A 15,170-nucleotide genomic window follows, 5' to 3' on the forward strand; every position below is an offset into this window, starting at 1 on the left:
GTTGCTAAAACGCCATCTATCAGTGGCATTCCGAAACTCGTACTGTCTAATCAATATCGTCAAAAAATTCGTCAACACATTTTTCTTTTTCGATGAGTTGCAAATAAAATCACGCTCGCACACACACATTTCAAGAAGAAGATTTTTTTCCGCGTGTGTACAAGTAAAGCAGTGCAATTTGAATGAAACGGAAAATAAACTAAGGCACACCCAAGACGTAGTGCATTTAAAAGAAGACAAATTCCTTGTGTTATCTTGAGGTAATAACAAATCCAGAATAAACATGGCGTCTGTTGATGCATCTGGCGCTAACAAATCATGGGAATTATCACTGTACGAGCTACAACGAACGCCTCAAGAAGCTATTACCGACAACACCGAAATTGCTGTTTCACCCAGAAGTCTCCACAGTGAGCTCATGTGTCCCATATGCCTCGACATGTTGAAAAACACCATGACCACCAAGGAATGCTTACACAGGTTTTGCTCTGACTGCATCATCACAGCTCTGCGATCTGGAAATAAAGAGTGCCCAACATGCCGCAAGAAGCTAGTTTCAAAACGTTCACTCAGACCAGATCCAAACTTTGACATGCTCATTGCAAAAATCTACCCCAGCCGTGACGAATATGAAGCACACCAAGAGAGAGTACTAGCCAACCTCAGCAAAAGTCACTCACAGTCAGCCCTGCTAAATTCCATTGAAGAAGGAATGAAGATCCAATCTCAAAACAGGGCTACCAGGATCAGAAAGAATGCACCAGAAAATGAGACAGCCAATTCTATAACAACCACGCCAAATGTCAGTGCTCCTTCCACTCCTACTCCAACAGAATCTGTGCCCTCATCAAAGAAGAAACCAAAATTATCCACTAATTTATCTGAAAATGAATCTACTGGCTCAGGAGCTGAAGGGCCAAGCGATCACGGTGCTACTGAAAAACTATGCGAGGAGCAAAGCGGACCTTCGTGTTCCGGTGGCAAATCATTTAACGAGATTGAGTTGGTGTTCAAGCCGCATCCAGTTGAAATGGGAAACGACAATGATCTGATTAAAGCCCTCAAAGAAAATTCCATCAGATATATCAAAACAACATCAAACGCTACAGGTGCGTTGCAATCATTAATTTTCATTTGTTGATTACTTCATCTATTATTTATTGCATCTTTATATTTTAGTTGAACACCTGAGCAAATATCTTGCCATGAGATTGACTCTGGATCTGGAATCTGAAATACCGGATTCGCTCACTAACTTTTGTATTTACATCTCACCGGGCCCCAATCAGTTCGTCGTTCTCAGTGGGATGCAAACACTGGATGACGTCAACGAGAAATACTGGAAATCCAACCAGCCATTAGAGATGTTTTATTCGTGGAAGAAGTCCAGCGTTTAATAGAAGCATCCGTTCCGCGAAACTTGCTGCTCCGAAGGAAGGCGGAAGTAGGAAAATGGATAAAACATTGAAAAATGACGACTCGACGACCAACCTCTCTCAGACTCAGCCTCATCTAACTGACTAGCTGGGTCATTTACCTTTGTACAAGTGTTCTCACATGTTTCCGTGTTGACGTTTAAGTTAAATGTACCGCGATAAATTACAAAAAAGAAAAAAAAAAATAATTAATATTGTTTTTACCGCGTGTGATCGCCTCGATCAGATTGAACGAGTTTTCTACAACTTTTTTTTTTCTTTTCTTAATTCAATGTGGAACATTGACGCTTCGGTTGTCGGCGTTCGATTGTGAACGGCAATACACCGCTGGAGTAGCATCGGTGGAAATAGTGGTGGTGAAACTCTTTTAAGAATTTCGTGGGAATTTTGAAGGAAAATGACATGCCTTGGGAAACGGAAATAAGAGTTGGAAGGGGGATGTGTCTCATTGGCTGCTTGTGGGAAATGGACAGGGCTTTTAGACGTTCTTACTCCTAGACTGATTACACAGAAAAATTCATATTGATGGACTGTGAGCTGCGCTTAAGTATCACCCATCACGAAAGGCTTAAAACATAAGAAAAGGTCTGAAACGCAATTGTGCACACTCAGTCGGCACTTAAAAACTCGATCGATTCTTCATTATAATGATTTACGGCTCCTATAAATTACACCGTTAAACCTAAGCTGTTTTAATTTCGTTTATAGTGCCCCCCTCGGGCCTGAGCACAGTGTTCGAAAAGGCAACAATAACATTTTGATTTTGTATTCCAAACCAGCAGGATTCTAAAACCCAGAGGCAAATCTTGTTGTAATAATAACGGGTGTTGCCGGTGTGGCGCGACGAAGTAGAAATTCTACTCCCTCGAAAACTACAACGAGATTTGGCAAGGGCGTCACGAACAAGAACTTGAGTCAGCTGATCATCGAGTTGTCAAAAAATTTTGTGGGCGCATGTTATTTACATTCAATCGTCATTCTGCATCATCATCAATGTGGACAACGACGAAATGGATAGTCCTAGATTAATTAGGATTGCTGATTTAGTGCAACTCGTGAATATTACTTTGTAATCAGACTACGTATGATATTCACTTGAATTTCTACGGAAATGGGAATGCTCAGCAACATCTTGCCAAGTACCTGTCTACTCTACACTTACTTATGGATCTGTTTCTTTTGCTGTGTTCATGCAAGACCCTCTGAAAATTTGAGCTCAGGTATATTATAGCAAAAATGTAACTGTAAAACAAGGAAATTGTTATGACATTTATTGATTTTTATTCCCATCCAGATACTCAAAGTGAAAATGGAGCTCGTTTAGGGTTTGGAGTGTGGGTGGCTGCAGCTGCTGGGTTTGTTTGTGTCTCTGTGAGCCTGGCTGTGTGTGTTTGCTGCAGAAAACCAAAAGGTTTTGCAGAATTTAGAAGCTCAACTCAGTTGGCAGAGATTTCTTCAGCTCAACCAGCAGAAGTTACCTTGTTTCCACCACCTTCCTTATTGCTGAACCGTGAAGACCTTGAAGTGAGCTTTGAACCACTGCCGAGGCCACAGCATCAAGCTGTTAATACATATCGACCAAAGGAAGTTACCGAGTGGATAGGTGAGCTCTACCACATCACCTGACAATCACTTATCCGATTCTCTTTTGACATCCCTTTTTTCTCATTCCAGAAAATGGCCATGGCTTGTTTCCTAGGTGTAACATCCAATATTTACGAGAAGTCGGCCGTGGTTGGTTTGGACAGGTACAATTCTGTGTTTATACTTATAAAAGTGAATCAAATAAAAACTATATTTATTCCCTATCTCAGGTTGTAGAAGCAGAGGTTAAAGATCTTATAGCAAATCAAATAACTTCTCGTTGTGTCGTAAAAATACTGCGACCCGAAGCCTCTGTCTCGCAGCATTCTATGTTTTTGAAGGATGTTCAGCCTTTGTTGAAACTCGATCATCCTCATGTGATGAAACTCTATGGGTGTTGTCTCGAGACATCTCCTTTCCTCGTTCTCTTACAGCATTGTGCCAATGGAGATCTGAAACAATTTCTTGCGGCGTATAGCCCTTCAAAAGGGTAAATTTTGACTTGCAAATTTAGGAAAATTGCTCGTTATGTAAAATGTATTCCATAGGTCGCAAGGTGTTCCACCCTTGCCAGAGAACGTGCTCCTGCGCATGGCCTGTGAGGCCGCCGAGGGTTTGTCCCAATGGCATCAAACCGGGTTTTCCCATCCCGATGTGGCGGCCAGGAGTTTCATGGTGACGGGAGATATGAGTGTTGTAATTGGAGACTACGGCACTCATACTGTTACTTATCGAGAGGAATTTCTCGATACCGGCCATCAATTGGTACCCGTTCGGTGGTGTGCCCCCGAATGCTTTGACTCACCCGGTGAAATTATCCAAACCCAAGGTTTGCCGTTCATATATATGTTTTTAAGCCCTTTGATGTATTAATGAATGATTTGCTTTTATAGCCGGGAACATTTGGAGCTTTGGTGTCGTCCTGTGGGAGATTTTATCTATAGGTAGTCGACCTTACGCTGCCCTATCGGACGAACAAGTACTGCAACAAGTAGTCCAAGAAAAGCGGACCATTTTAAATCCTCCGAGTTTTACCTATCAACAAAGTCAGTCCTTGTATCAGTTGATGCTCCATTGTTGGGAGGTTGATGCGCCGTTACGGCCTCGCATAGAAGTCGTTGCTTCTCATTTGGCCGCCGCGTGCGCCGGTGTCAACCGTGACGTGGAACTTGATTTGGAAAGAGCTTTTGACTCACGCTGGAACGCGGCTAAGCCAAGCAAGTCGAGTCTTTCGGAACTGGACGAAGAATCGCCTTCGGCTAGTTTAAATAACCTTCACGGTTCGCTGGACAATCTTGAAGAGCACGGCAAAGAAATACTTTCTCCCGGCACCGATAAAGAGTCCGAGAGCGGTTATTCGGCGAAAGGTATCTCTCCTCCACGTAGATTATGGTTTCATTTGACTAAAATAACTCCGTTGTTCTACTTATACATAGTTTCAGCCGCTCTACGGAGTTTGGACGAGGCTTTGGCAGCTGCCGAAGACACGGACGAGGAAGATGATGATAATATTTTACCTGAACCTAGTTTCGTGTTCGGCGATCTCCAGACTGACCAAGTCGAAACTGGCCAAGAAACGGATCATTCTAGTAACAGTAGCGGGAGTCTTTTTTCATCGCGGTCGTGGCAGGACAAAGTGGAACGCGGTGAGCTGACAGCTATGGTTCGTGATAAATCTCGTAGCGTCCAGGATCTCATGGTCTTGACAGCCGTTGAGCCCATGAGCGACATAGAGTTTCTGTCGTTCAATCAGCCTTCAAAGCCGGATCAGCCAGAAAATGTTTCGCAACCGATGGCGCCTCAAATATCCGTGACATCACCTTCGTTTACTGTTAGGTCACCCATGATGGAATCGGATGTGCCTCTGTTAGAGAATGATTCAAAGTAAAACATTGATTCTGCTTCATATAAATTTCATCGTCTAATATTGAAACGTTCTGTTAACAGCAACGGGAAAGATTCCTTGGATACCGGAACTTACATGACACGAAACCGCAATCGATTGACTTCGACCCCGCGTGAAGACACCGACTTTGAAGCCATGGAGTCGAGGTATGTATTGATTGATCAATCGGTATTGTGGTTGGTTCGTTACATTGCAAACTTTTGCACAGTTTCAGAGATCGAAGCAAGCCGTCCGAATACGCTCCTTTCTCACCGGAAAGTTTGGACGCCACTGATTTCACTCCAAAGGACCAAGGATCGGCTCTCCGACCGCCAGCAACTATGAGCTCCTCTACGGTAGAAAATTATCATGATTCATTTGTTAAACCTTAATGTTCACGATTTCTGTTTTGTTGCAGAGCGTGATTCTCGGTCCGTCGGACGATTTAGGTCTCCATGTGTTTCAAGGAGTAACGTCAACAACCCAGAGTGAGGACGAAGATCCATTTGATGAGCAAGATGGTGCTGCCGCCGCTGCCACCAATTCTTTGACGACTGCAGATCCTGCGCTTCCTGTAGAGCCAGCTCGCCTGGCTGTTAATTTGGAAGCGTGGAACAATTTCCTAGAACAGTCCTACCCTCAACATCAATCCGATGCTGAACATCATGACGACGATGTCAGTGATACGCCTCTTCAGCTCAAGGATAGCGGAATCGCAAGACCAAGTTTCAGTACCTCTGTTGATGTCCTAGGTTATTACACAAACTTGTCCTCCATTCGTTGGATGACTTGACGTTTCATTGATTTTTGTTTTCTTTCTGCAGGAAGTACATTAGGAAACGAAGACAGCGTCAATCGTGAATGGATGGATGATTTGTCGCTGGTGGCAAGAATGTGGAATGAAGAGTTGGCAGCCGCCTTGGCTCTCGATAATAGTTTGTTGCAGCAACCCCATCAGCTCAACGCCTCCCTAACAGATACCGATCCAAATCTGGAAGATGGGGTTGGCAATGCTTCCAGTTTATCGACCGACTTGTCCTACACATCTCCATCTAAACGCGAGGATACGTACTTCTCCTATGACAAGATAGACGACGATATTCGTGAACAAGAGGAGAGAGCAGTCAGAAGGAAAGATCTTTCGACCATCAGAGAAGAACGTGAAAGTGTCAGCTCAAGTGACACACCGAACAACAACGCTGAAACGGGACGTGGATTGTTGTCGCAACTGCAGCTCAAAAATCGAATGCAACGCCATTTAGATTTGTCGGGATCTTCAGACTCGGATGGCAGCGAAGATTGTCGTGACGATGATGAGGAAGTGCTTGTAGTAGATTTAGAAAACAAACGCGCCGTTATGATGGAAGGGCAAAGTCCAAAACTAAAAGCAGCTATTGCCTCGCAAAATTACGAAGAAATTTTTGTCGTTCGCCCAACTAACGCCCACAGTATTATGGTAATTTTTCATTTAACTTCTTTTAAAAATAATTTTTAAAAATCATATTTTTGATTTTACAGGAAAACGGAAAATCTCCTTTAAGTAATAGGAAAGATCCACTGCCATCCAATGGCGCTTTGGCCATCGACGAAAGTGAAAAAGACAACGATGATGAAGATGAAGGAGGAGCTCAGGGCGAAGAAGAAGAAGAAGAGGAAGAAGGTGATGATGGCGAAATTGTCAACGACTTTGAAGATGACGATGATGACGACGAAGAAGAAGGTGATGAAGGTATTGCTGTGAGTAACTTTAGATGGCAAGCGTGCTACCCGGCCAAATTGAACCAATCGTTTTCGATGGAAGTTATCGAAGAAGAATCGGAAAATGAAGACCAAGAGGTAAAAATAAATTTGTCTGAAATTGAATTAAACTTAAATTTTGATTTATGAAATTAAGGATGACGAAGAAGAGGCATTTGTGCCTTCAACTTGGAGGGCTGATGCAACACCAACTCGTCCAGCAATCAAAACCCCAGAAAAGAGCTTAGGAAATTCACCTCGTGATAACAACGATAAGAAGAACGTTTCTTTTTCTCAGAAAAAGAAAAAGGATATTTATCAGTACCCTGCTGAAGTGGAGGAATATGATCCACCAGTACGACGGCAATGGGGGGCACCGACACCTGTCATACAACAATCGGAATCTGCATACGCTGATTTTGCAGATTGGGATTTTGGTAACACCGACGAAGATCGTGAGCCTGAAAACGAGAATTCGAAGTAAATTACAAAAAGAAAAGGTTTTAAACAAAATTAGTTCACACATTTTTCCTATTTTTGCAGAGATCTCGATGACCATAAAACAACATCAGTCATTCCTCGGCCTCCTAATCCGTTGACCAGCAACATGCTTTACCGTTTAAGTGGTATAGAGAATGAATCTGATGAAGAAGAGGACGACAAAGAACAGAATGCTGTTCTACTTGAGTTTGATGCTCGTCCGAACGAATCTTTGCTTCTCGGCGATTGGCAGTCGCCGTTCAATACAAGCGAATTTCAGCCTAATCAATTTTTCCCCAACTGGGACAACCCAGTTTCTACTGTGCGCAATGAAGAACCAACAGAAATTTTGGCCAGCAATGGACATGATCATGGTATTCATTTAATATTGAAGGAAAAAAAATTTTAACGTCAACTTAGTTATTGCTTTCACAGAAATCAAAGAACCCACTGTTGTTGGTACCTTGCGTCATACTCTGGATTCAGGAAGGTTACGTCTGGATCTGACTCAACCCCGATTTGAAGATAGCGAAGCGTGACTGTCTGGTTATCCTCAGGATTCTGGCACTCCTGTATATAAAGAACCTATCTTATTCTTTTATCCTTAGGTGTCATAGTAATTATACTCTTTATATTAAATGAAAAAATCTTAATGCTCATTATTGTATTTGTCCCGTGGTGTGTGTTTACATGTGCGCCAATTTGAAATTACAGGCCAGGATGAGACATCTTTCAAGTGATTATCCCTCCCTTTTATGTAGGATTCATCCGTCCAAAGTTTAATTCTTTCCTGTAGGCCCCTTGCAATTCCTAATTCCTGAACAGTGAACATGAACATATTATTCAATCTAAATTTATCGTGTATAAAGAAAATCAATCTTGTCGGAAGAACTGATATTAAACCTATCATAATTTATTCTCTTCCCGATGACTATGTGCATTTGATTGATGGTTTGATTTCCTAAATTTGAAATACACTATGATCTGAACCTAATGTTGTGTACACAATTTTTCCGTAAAAAGTCGAGTGATCGCAATTGTCACGAATAGATAAGAAATTTTATAAATTTCAGCGATGAGTAGTACCTTGAAACCAAAAAATTTATGTATTTGTGAAAATGTGCACATGAAAGGATATTTAAATATTATAAATATATATTTTTTAAATTCACGTAAAAGGATAACACGAAAAAAGGAACTTGGGCCTTTACACTTATTATCTCTGACTACAATCTGAAACTGTTTTTGGCGCCATTGGAACTCTGTTGCCATTTGGTATCCTAAATTAGTTTTGTATTGTATTCTTTAAAGAATTCAAGTTAATTTAATTATAAAATGAATGGTGTATTAAATTAATGTAAACCAAAAACCAATTTCAATTCATTATAAAAATAAATCTTAAAAAATTCGCGCCACGTATCATGTCCAGTAACACAATCCGACAACGTCTGAGCCAAGCTCTCTTTAGAACTTCCTGCCGTTCTCTTCTTTCATTTCGTGTTGCAGTCTTAAGCACGCTTGGAGTTGACGGCTTCATTGCTGAATATCAGGAACATCTTTACAAATCGGTAAAATGAACAGCGAGTCTTTGAAACTTCGAGGAACCCTTCGTGGTCACAATGGATGGGTTACCCAAATTGCCACGAATCCTAAATTCCCCGACATGATCTTGTCGGCATCCCGAGGTAAGTTTTCGCCATTTCACGTTTGACTCGTTAATTTTTGTGGTAATGATGAACTCTTGCTATTAACCCAGCTCGATGATAGTTCTATGATATGAATTTCTATACTGATGTTTCCTTAAATTTCGTAAACGTGTTCATATTTCATGCAATTTTGTTAATGCGTAAATTTTCCTATGTTATAGACAAGACTTTGATTGTCTGGAAGCTGACTCGCGAGGAGAACAACTTTGGCGTTCCCCAGAAGCGTTTGTACGGCCACTCTCACTTCGTTTCCGATGTCGTCCTGTCATCAGATGGTCACTTTGCTCTTTCTGGATCATGGGACAAGACTCTGCGTCTGTGGGATCTCTCCGCTGGAAAATCCACTCGCCGATTCGAAGACCACACCAAGGTCATTGCAAGCTTTTTTTTTGAGAATTTTTTTTATTTTTGAATGAAGAGGAATTTTGATGACACCATTGGGTAAGCGAACATCCACATTTTTTCTTCAGTCAATTATGATGAACCACAACAGATAGGGACATATGAACTAAAAGGATTTGAACATCTGTTACTGAATTACTTGTTATAGATTAACTTGTTAGCATTTTGAGACTTTAGGGTATTCATAGATGATTAAATTTACAGGATGTCCTCAGTGTTGCCTTCTCAGCTGACAACCGTCAGATTGTTTCTGGAAGCCGAGACAAGACCATCAAGCTGTGGAACACCCTTGCCCAGTGCAAGTACACCATCCAGGTATAATCTGTTTATTTTGACTTTAATGAACTCTATTTTAATCCAGTCATTTGTAGGAGGAAGGTCACACTGACTGGGTATCCTGCGTGAGGTTCTCCCCCAACAACAACAACCCCGTTATTGTATCCTGTGGCTGGGATCGTATGGTCAAGGTCTGGAATTTGGCCAATTGCCGTCTTAAGAAGAATCACGATGACCACACTGGTTACCTGAACACCGTCACAGTTTCCCCTGATGGTTCTCTGTGTGCTTCTGGTGGCAAGGTATGAATAGTTGAATCATTGTTTTTGCCAGATTTTTAAATTTTATTCCTCCGCAGGACTGCAAAGCCATGCTGTGGGATTTGAACGACGACAAGAGGCTGTACACCCTTGACCACACCGACATCGTCAACGCCCTGTGCTTCTCCCCCAACCGCTACTGGCTCTGTGCTGCTACCGGACCCTCCATCAAGATCTGGGATCTTGAGGGCAAGACCATGGTCGATGAGCTCAAGAACGAAGTCATCTCGCAGAACACACAGAACAGCAAAGCTGATCCTCCCCAGTGCTTGTCGATGGCTTGGTCCGCTGATGGCCAGACCCTCTTTGCTGGATATTCTGATAATGTTATCCGAGTCTGGCAAGTGACTGTCCGTTAAGGTTTAAGTCCATTTTGGAATGCCTGTCGAGTGACGATTGAAATATACGATGCTTGACACCTCAATTTGCCTGTATCTTTAATTGTAATGTAAATTTACATTGAACTTTGAATACTATATTTAAATTAATAGTTTTACTTTGGTTTTTCTTTAAGGGATCAGCAATCAGCCATTGCAAATGGAAATGTCATTGAGAGGCTTCGAATTTTATGTGATGACAGATACAAAATTAAATTTTATTAAATGGCACTACTAAAAGTATAAGCTTGAGATTTGTGAATTAGATCTGCGACCTAATGTAGTACATTGTCTTAACTTTGCGGTGATCAATATTGAGAACAATTAATGCTCGATCCACTTCAAAAATTTGTTCTAGTTACTCAAGTTACTTTTGCGAATTGCTTGAGTGCAGAGAGCCAAAGATATGCATACAAATGCAAAACTTATTAACCAAAATTTTAATTAGGAAGAGAAAATTGTTTTTGTAAACGCCGGTTGGAAGAGAGTAGATAAGAGATGGGGAGTCACGAAAATTTGGGCTTTTATCCAAATTTTGAAGTATAAATTATTCATTCCAATTATTGGTCTTCTAATATATATATATCCACTTATATTATCTTTTAAAAAAGGTTATTCTTCTATGCGCTGCTCGGTTTTTACCATATTTGGCATTGCCCACTTTTCCAGATGGATTGTTTTAGCGAAGAAATAATTTTTTCATCTTCCTCATTTGGCTCTCATCACATATTCCTTCCTCGTCGTCTTGCTGCCCTACCCACTAGTCTAGCCATTGCTCGGTCCTTGCCTTCTAATAAACCAGTATATTCGATCTTTATTTTATTTTAACGAAACGCAGACCATCGCGCATAGTCTGAGAGAATTTAAGAAGACTTCTAACAGCCAGACTGAATTTCTTTTTACTAGTTCTGTATCCATGGCTTGTCTGCGACCATTTGAATGCTGAGTTGTCCGTATGCATTGGAGCGATATAGCAAACGCTTTACGTCCCTTTTCATTGATATAATTGCCTCACGATTGCTGGTTAGTGGTAACCATGAAGTGAAGCATGAAAGGTTGAATATGAACATTATTTTTCGGTAACAGTTACATTTCTGGTTAAAATCGGATTAATAGATTCTAATCAAGTGAAATTTAATTCGAATAATAGAGTCGGGAACGAATTATAAATATCGACAACGAATCAACGATCGAGTATGTAATTGTATTCCTTTATTTCTTTCTGATTTATAGATTTATGTTGCACACCGCATTGAACACGGTCCGATCACGACGTATTTGATTTACCTTTTTCGCGTTTCTGCAGTTCTCCTCTCCTAATAAAATGAATAACCCGGAATAACCTTGGTGCGAAGCAAATTATTCCAGTTAGAAAACGAGTTGAATGAACAAAGTGAATATTATTATAATTTTTTTAAATGCGCATCGACGCTCGACCTCCAAGACCACCTCCAAGACTCCAACCAGTATTACTTGTTGTTCCTCCGTTTTCAAAGTCAACATACCGACTAAAATGAGCGTATTCTATTGGTAACGTTGATGTTCTTCATCGTCTAATTATCATATCGTATTAAAATATGATATACCTAGTCTCTTAAAGTGTTTCGCCCATAACTTAATTTGGCTAAAAATTATACTATCCACAATAACAGAACAGAAGAAATTTCTATTTTGAATTTGAAATTTTAATTAAGTTCTTTATAAGCACATATGTTACTATAAAGAACATTTTGTTGTAGTTTGATAGAATGAATAAATTTCTTAGGACATCCTATCCTACTCCTTTTCTTGGTCTGGAGGATTTATAGCGAATTTTCCGTTTCATTTTTTTTAAAAGGTTTTTCTAGTTTCTTAATCGAAAGTTTAAAATGTAATGGGAAGTTGAATGAAGATCAACACACTTAGAAAATACTAATGAGGGAAATACATTTTCTGTCTTTAGGACGTGACACCAAAAAAATAAAGAAAAAAAAAAGAATATGAAAGCACCAGACATGTACCAAGGGGCGTACTCCTGCTGCTTCATGCTGCACCAATAAATAGCGAGGGATGTGAACGAATTCAAGTCCATTTCGCAGTTTATTTAAGCGACAACTACTAGCAAATAAAATCTTAATCTCCAAACCAACATGAAGAACATTGTAAGTATTTTACTTGTTATTTCGTTTGTTATTTTATTAAATTCGCAATTAATTTCTGTCTTATTTTTTTATTATCAAATTGATATGATTCTTACTAATACATTAAACTATAACCGGTAAACAAATAATTTTGTCAGTTTGAACTAATCATCGGTGTCCTTGGGCTGAGCATCTGTATCCTATCCGCACAAATTCCGGCTGTTAGCTGGACCCCATTCCACTACACCCCATTCCACTATTTCGTTCCGCACGCAATGCTTCAGACGGATAATATTGCGGTAGGCGCTCCATCTGCTACAGATTCAGCTACTCGCCCCGTCATTGAAAAATTAGAAATGACGCATCTACACAGAGAACTCTCAGAAATAAGAATATTAATTGCGCAATTAGCAACCAAAACGGACTTGCATGTAACAAACGCGGCTGTGAGGAAAATTCTTTCGACTCTTCAGATTTTGACCACGAATTTTGGTAAAGAAAAGAAAAACACCGTAAATAAATAACAAATATTTCAAAATAAATTATAGCAACGAATTTTTTTCAAATCAATTTGATCTTGACATTATTTTTGAAAATTGTAGCGGATCTGGATGCAATTAAAACACAACTGGACGAGAAAGGTGTGTTGCAGACTATTATTATAGTCCTATATTATTAGATTGCTTATGTAGTTTGATGTTTATGTGATAGAATTTTGAATTTACTAACGTTTATCGAAAACAATTTTAGCATCAGAGCTGGATTTAAATAATACAAACACGGCTCTGCGGAAGGTCGATTCTGATCTCGAAAAACTGACTCAAAATTTCGGTAGAAAATTTGTTTTGTAAACTATTTTTCTTTACCAGAAAAATCCATTTGATTTCTGTTTCTTTGTTATTTCATCATTTTCAGAGCAGAGTGCGATTTCTACCGTTGTTGACATTGGTCGTATGCCCGAGTCCTGCGCGGATCTCAAATTAATTGGCTATAAAATGAACGGATTCTTTCAGATCAAAGGAAAGGAAAAAATTGAAAACGTTTATTGTGATTTTACTACTAATGCCATAGGTAAACATCAGTTAATTAATTTTATCGTTCAATACACTTCGAGTTACAGTTTGAAATTGGACAGAGTTGCAGAAATGGATTGGATACGCAGAAATCAAATCAGCGTCTGTCTATTTCTACGTCCAGAAAAATTCTAATTTCAAAAAAACTGCCACTCCGATTCCGTTCGAATTGGAGCGACTGAACGTGGGAAATGCCATGAATTTGGCATCTGGCATATTCACGGCACCACGACCGGGAATTTATTTCTTCTCATTCGCGGGAACAGCATTTTATGAACCTTCACAATATTTAAAATATTTTGGAGTTAGTCTTTATCTGAACGACGAGTTAATCGGATCGGGGGAGGTCGATTCCTTGAAGAACGTCGCTTATGAATGGAGTCCGTTGAGCCTTCAATCGACGCTGAACTTGAATAAGGGCGATAAAGTCTGGCTGGAGCTTTATTACAGTGACCCAACCATGTTTTTGTTTGACAGCAGCCCTCCTAACCACTTCACTCATTTCACTGGTTTCATGTTGGAGGAGAACACTGTGGCGTCCCTTTGAGATTTTCTGCGAAGGACATGTATTCCCAGTAAAATGATTATGTATGACTCAGTCTCACTTTTTTTTAAATTGGAATAAGACAAATGTAGGAAAATTAATTTTAGTCTGGTTTAATTAGGGGAAGGGATTCAGGAGGGAGTAAAAAGTTTTGGGGAGTCTAAAAGTTTTCAGAACAAATAATAGAAATAAAAGACTGCCACATCCCCATGCTATTATTGTATTTTCATCAACCCTAATAGTTACTAACATCAATGATCAATAAAGATTCCTAAATGTGAAACAGTAGCATCCACAGTCTCTATTGAGTGTTGTGTCGGTTATAAAAAATCATTTACTTTATCGTGATTCGTGAAGAAAGAAAAGAGGGAACACAATTTATCGTTTCTGTGTATGCGGACCGAAAAACAGTCGTTGATTCTTTTTAAAATGAAAAAGGTAAGGGTACTAGGTACCTCCTACAATAAACCCGTCCTGGTTAATTTCCACTGAGGTAATGGAGGTAAGCGCGTACGAGCAGTCAACGCAACTTAATACGTCTCGAAAAGCCACTCGGAAGTTATCATCTCATTATGAAAGAACAACGCTGGTAACCTTGAAGTGAAGGTGAAAGATACTAATTATTTAAAATTGTATTTCTAGTTACAAAATCATCGAATTAATTTCTATTCCAGTGAAATTTATTTGTAAATAAGGAATGAGGGTTTATAGCTTTATACGAGACTTGAACGCACTCCGTCCAATCGTCTAATTTCACTCATTTATTCTTTATTTCGTTCTGAAGATTTATAGCGATGTATATTGCACATCACCTCATAATTGAATATGGTCCGATCAGGAGTATGCGAGTATCTTCTTTTTGGAACGTTCCTGTAGTTCTCTTATTCTAAAATGAATTTAACCTTGATGCAAAGCAAATGATTCCAATACAGAAAACAAGTTGAATGAACCTAGAGACTTTTGCGAAGTAGTTAAATAAAAAATTGTTTATCGAGTCAAAGATCTCCAACCAGTATTTCTTGTTCATCGCCATTTTCCAAAAACATATCGACTATAAAGTGAACGTATACTATATTGGTAACGTTTTTTTTTGTCTAATTATCATACCGGTACATATTTGGTCTCTTCCAGTGTTTTGCCACTTCCTTAATTTGGCTAAAAATTATACCCACAGTAAACTATCCTAACAGAATAAATTTCTGGTTTAAATTTTCTCAAGTTAGAAATGGT

General features: G+C 39.6%; 4 protein-coding genes across 5 annotated transcripts; all 4 read left to right on the top strand.

Annotated features, from left to right (window-relative positions):
* The first annotated feature begins 41 nt into the window (after positions 1-41).
* Positions 42-1,774, top strand: LOC124336319 (E3 ubiquitin-protein ligase RING2-like). The gene is made up of 2 exons (XM_046790079.1): positions 42-1,109; positions 1,180-1,774. Exons 1-2 carry the CDS (start codon positions 284-286, stop codon positions 1,395-1,397), a joined length of 1,044 nt encoding a protein of 347 aa, XP_046646035.1. The 5' UTR covers positions 42-283; the 3' UTR covers positions 1,398-1,774.
* Positions 1,775-2,308: 534 nt separating this feature from the next.
* Positions 2,309-8,116, top strand: LOC124336023. 2 transcript variants are annotated; one of them, XM_046789590.1, is made up of 15 exons: positions 2,309-2,656; positions 2,731-3,039; positions 3,111-3,184; positions 3,251-3,510; positions 3,569-3,849; positions 3,914-4,387; positions 4,457-4,904; positions 4,968-5,072; positions 5,135-5,261; positions 5,324-5,657; positions 5,730-6,361; positions 6,424-6,741; positions 6,800-7,122; positions 7,186-7,496; positions 7,543-8,116. In XM_046789590.1, exons 1-15 carry the CDS (start codon positions 2,548-2,550, stop codon positions 7,659-7,661), a joined length of 4,224 nt encoding a protein of 1,407 aa, XP_046645546.1. In that variant the 5' UTR covers positions 2,309-2,547; the 3' UTR covers positions 7,662-8,116. The 2 variants fall into 2 exon arrangements, with proteins under 2 accessions (XP_046645546.1, XP_046645547.1); XM_046789591.1 differs by having other exon boundaries at positions 2,310-2,656; positions 7,558-8,116.
* Positions 8,117-8,596: 480 nt separating this feature from the next.
* On the top strand, positions 8,597-10,250 carry LOC124336341 (guanine nucleotide-binding protein subunit beta-2-like 1). The gene is made up of 5 exons (XM_046790108.1): positions 8,597-8,807; positions 8,990-9,198; positions 9,435-9,545; positions 9,602-9,808; positions 9,865-10,250. The coding sequence occupies exons 1-5, from the start codon at positions 8,696-8,698 to the stop codon at positions 10,183-10,185; spliced, it is 960 nt and encodes a 319-aa protein (XP_046646064.1). The 5' UTR covers positions 8,597-8,695; the 3' UTR covers positions 10,186-10,250.
* A 2,030-nt stretch (positions 10,251-12,280) lies between these two features.
* On the top strand, positions 12,281-14,174 carry LOC124336297. Its single transcript, XM_046790048.1, has 6 exons — positions 12,281-12,344; positions 12,482-12,815; positions 12,926-12,964; positions 13,074-13,154; positions 13,239-13,394; positions 13,459-14,174. Exons 1-6 carry the CDS (start codon positions 12,333-12,335, stop codon positions 13,941-13,943), a joined length of 1,107 nt encoding a protein of 368 aa, XP_046646004.1. The 5' UTR covers positions 12,281-12,332; the 3' UTR covers positions 13,944-14,174.
* The last annotated feature ends 996 nt before the right edge of the window (positions 14,175-15,170 follow it).

Source organism: Daphnia pulicaria, chromosome 4, assembly GCF_021234035.1.
Source record: "Daphnia pulicaria isolate SC F1-1A chromosome 4, SC_F0-13Bv2, whole genome shotgun sequence".
NCBI lineage: Eukaryota > Metazoa > Arthropoda > Branchiopoda > Diplostraca > Daphniidae > Daphnia > Daphnia pulicaria.

What these genes read in the sequence shown, in the direction of transcription:
- LOC124336297 (XM_046790048.1), top strand. An exon ending in AACACAACTGGACGAGAAAG is followed by an intron (nt 12,965 to 13,073) that starts GTGTGTTGCAGA and finishes AAACAATTTTAG; the next exon opens with CATCAGAGCTGGATTTAAAT. An exon ending in TTTTACTACTAATGCCATAG is followed by an intron (nt 13,395 to 13,458) that starts GTAAACATCAGT and finishes GAAATTGGACAG; the next exon opens with AGTTGCAGAAATGGATTGGA.
- LOC124336023 (XM_046789590.1), top strand. Translation starts at nt 2,548, where the DNA reads ATGGGAATGCTCAGCAACATCTTGCCAAGTACCTGTCTACTCTACACT. An exon ending in GCCGTGGTTGGTTTGGACAG is followed by an intron (nt 3,185 to 3,250) that starts GTACAATTCTGT and finishes TCCCTATCTCAG; the next exon opens with GTTGTAGAAGCAGAGGTTAA. An exon ending in GCGTATAGCCCTTCAAAAGG is followed by an intron (nt 3,511 to 3,568) that starts GTAAATTTTGAC and finishes TGTATTCCATAG; the next exon opens with GTCGCAAGGTGTTCCACCCT.
- LOC124336319 (XM_046790079.1), top strand. Translation starts at nt 284, where the DNA reads ATGGCGTCTGTTGATGCATCTGGCGCTAACAAATCATGGGAATTATCA. An exon ending in AACAACATCAAACGCTACAG is followed by an intron (nt 1,110 to 1,179) that starts GTGCGTTGCAAT and finishes TTTATATTTTAG; the next exon opens with TTGAACACCTGAGCAAATAT.
- LOC124336341 (XM_046790108.1), top strand. Translation starts at nt 8,696, where the DNA reads ATGAACAGCGAGTCTTTGAAACTTCGAGGAACCCTTCGTGGTCACAAT. An exon ending in GATTCGAAGACCACACCAAG is followed by an intron (nt 9,199 to 9,434) that starts GTCATTGCAAGC and finishes TTAAATTTACAG; the next exon opens with GATGTCCTCAGTGTTGCCTT. An exon ending in AGTGCAAGTACACCATCCAG is followed by an intron (nt 9,546 to 9,601) that starts GTATAATCTGTT and finishes AGTCATTTGTAG; the next exon opens with GAGGAAGGTCACACTGACTG.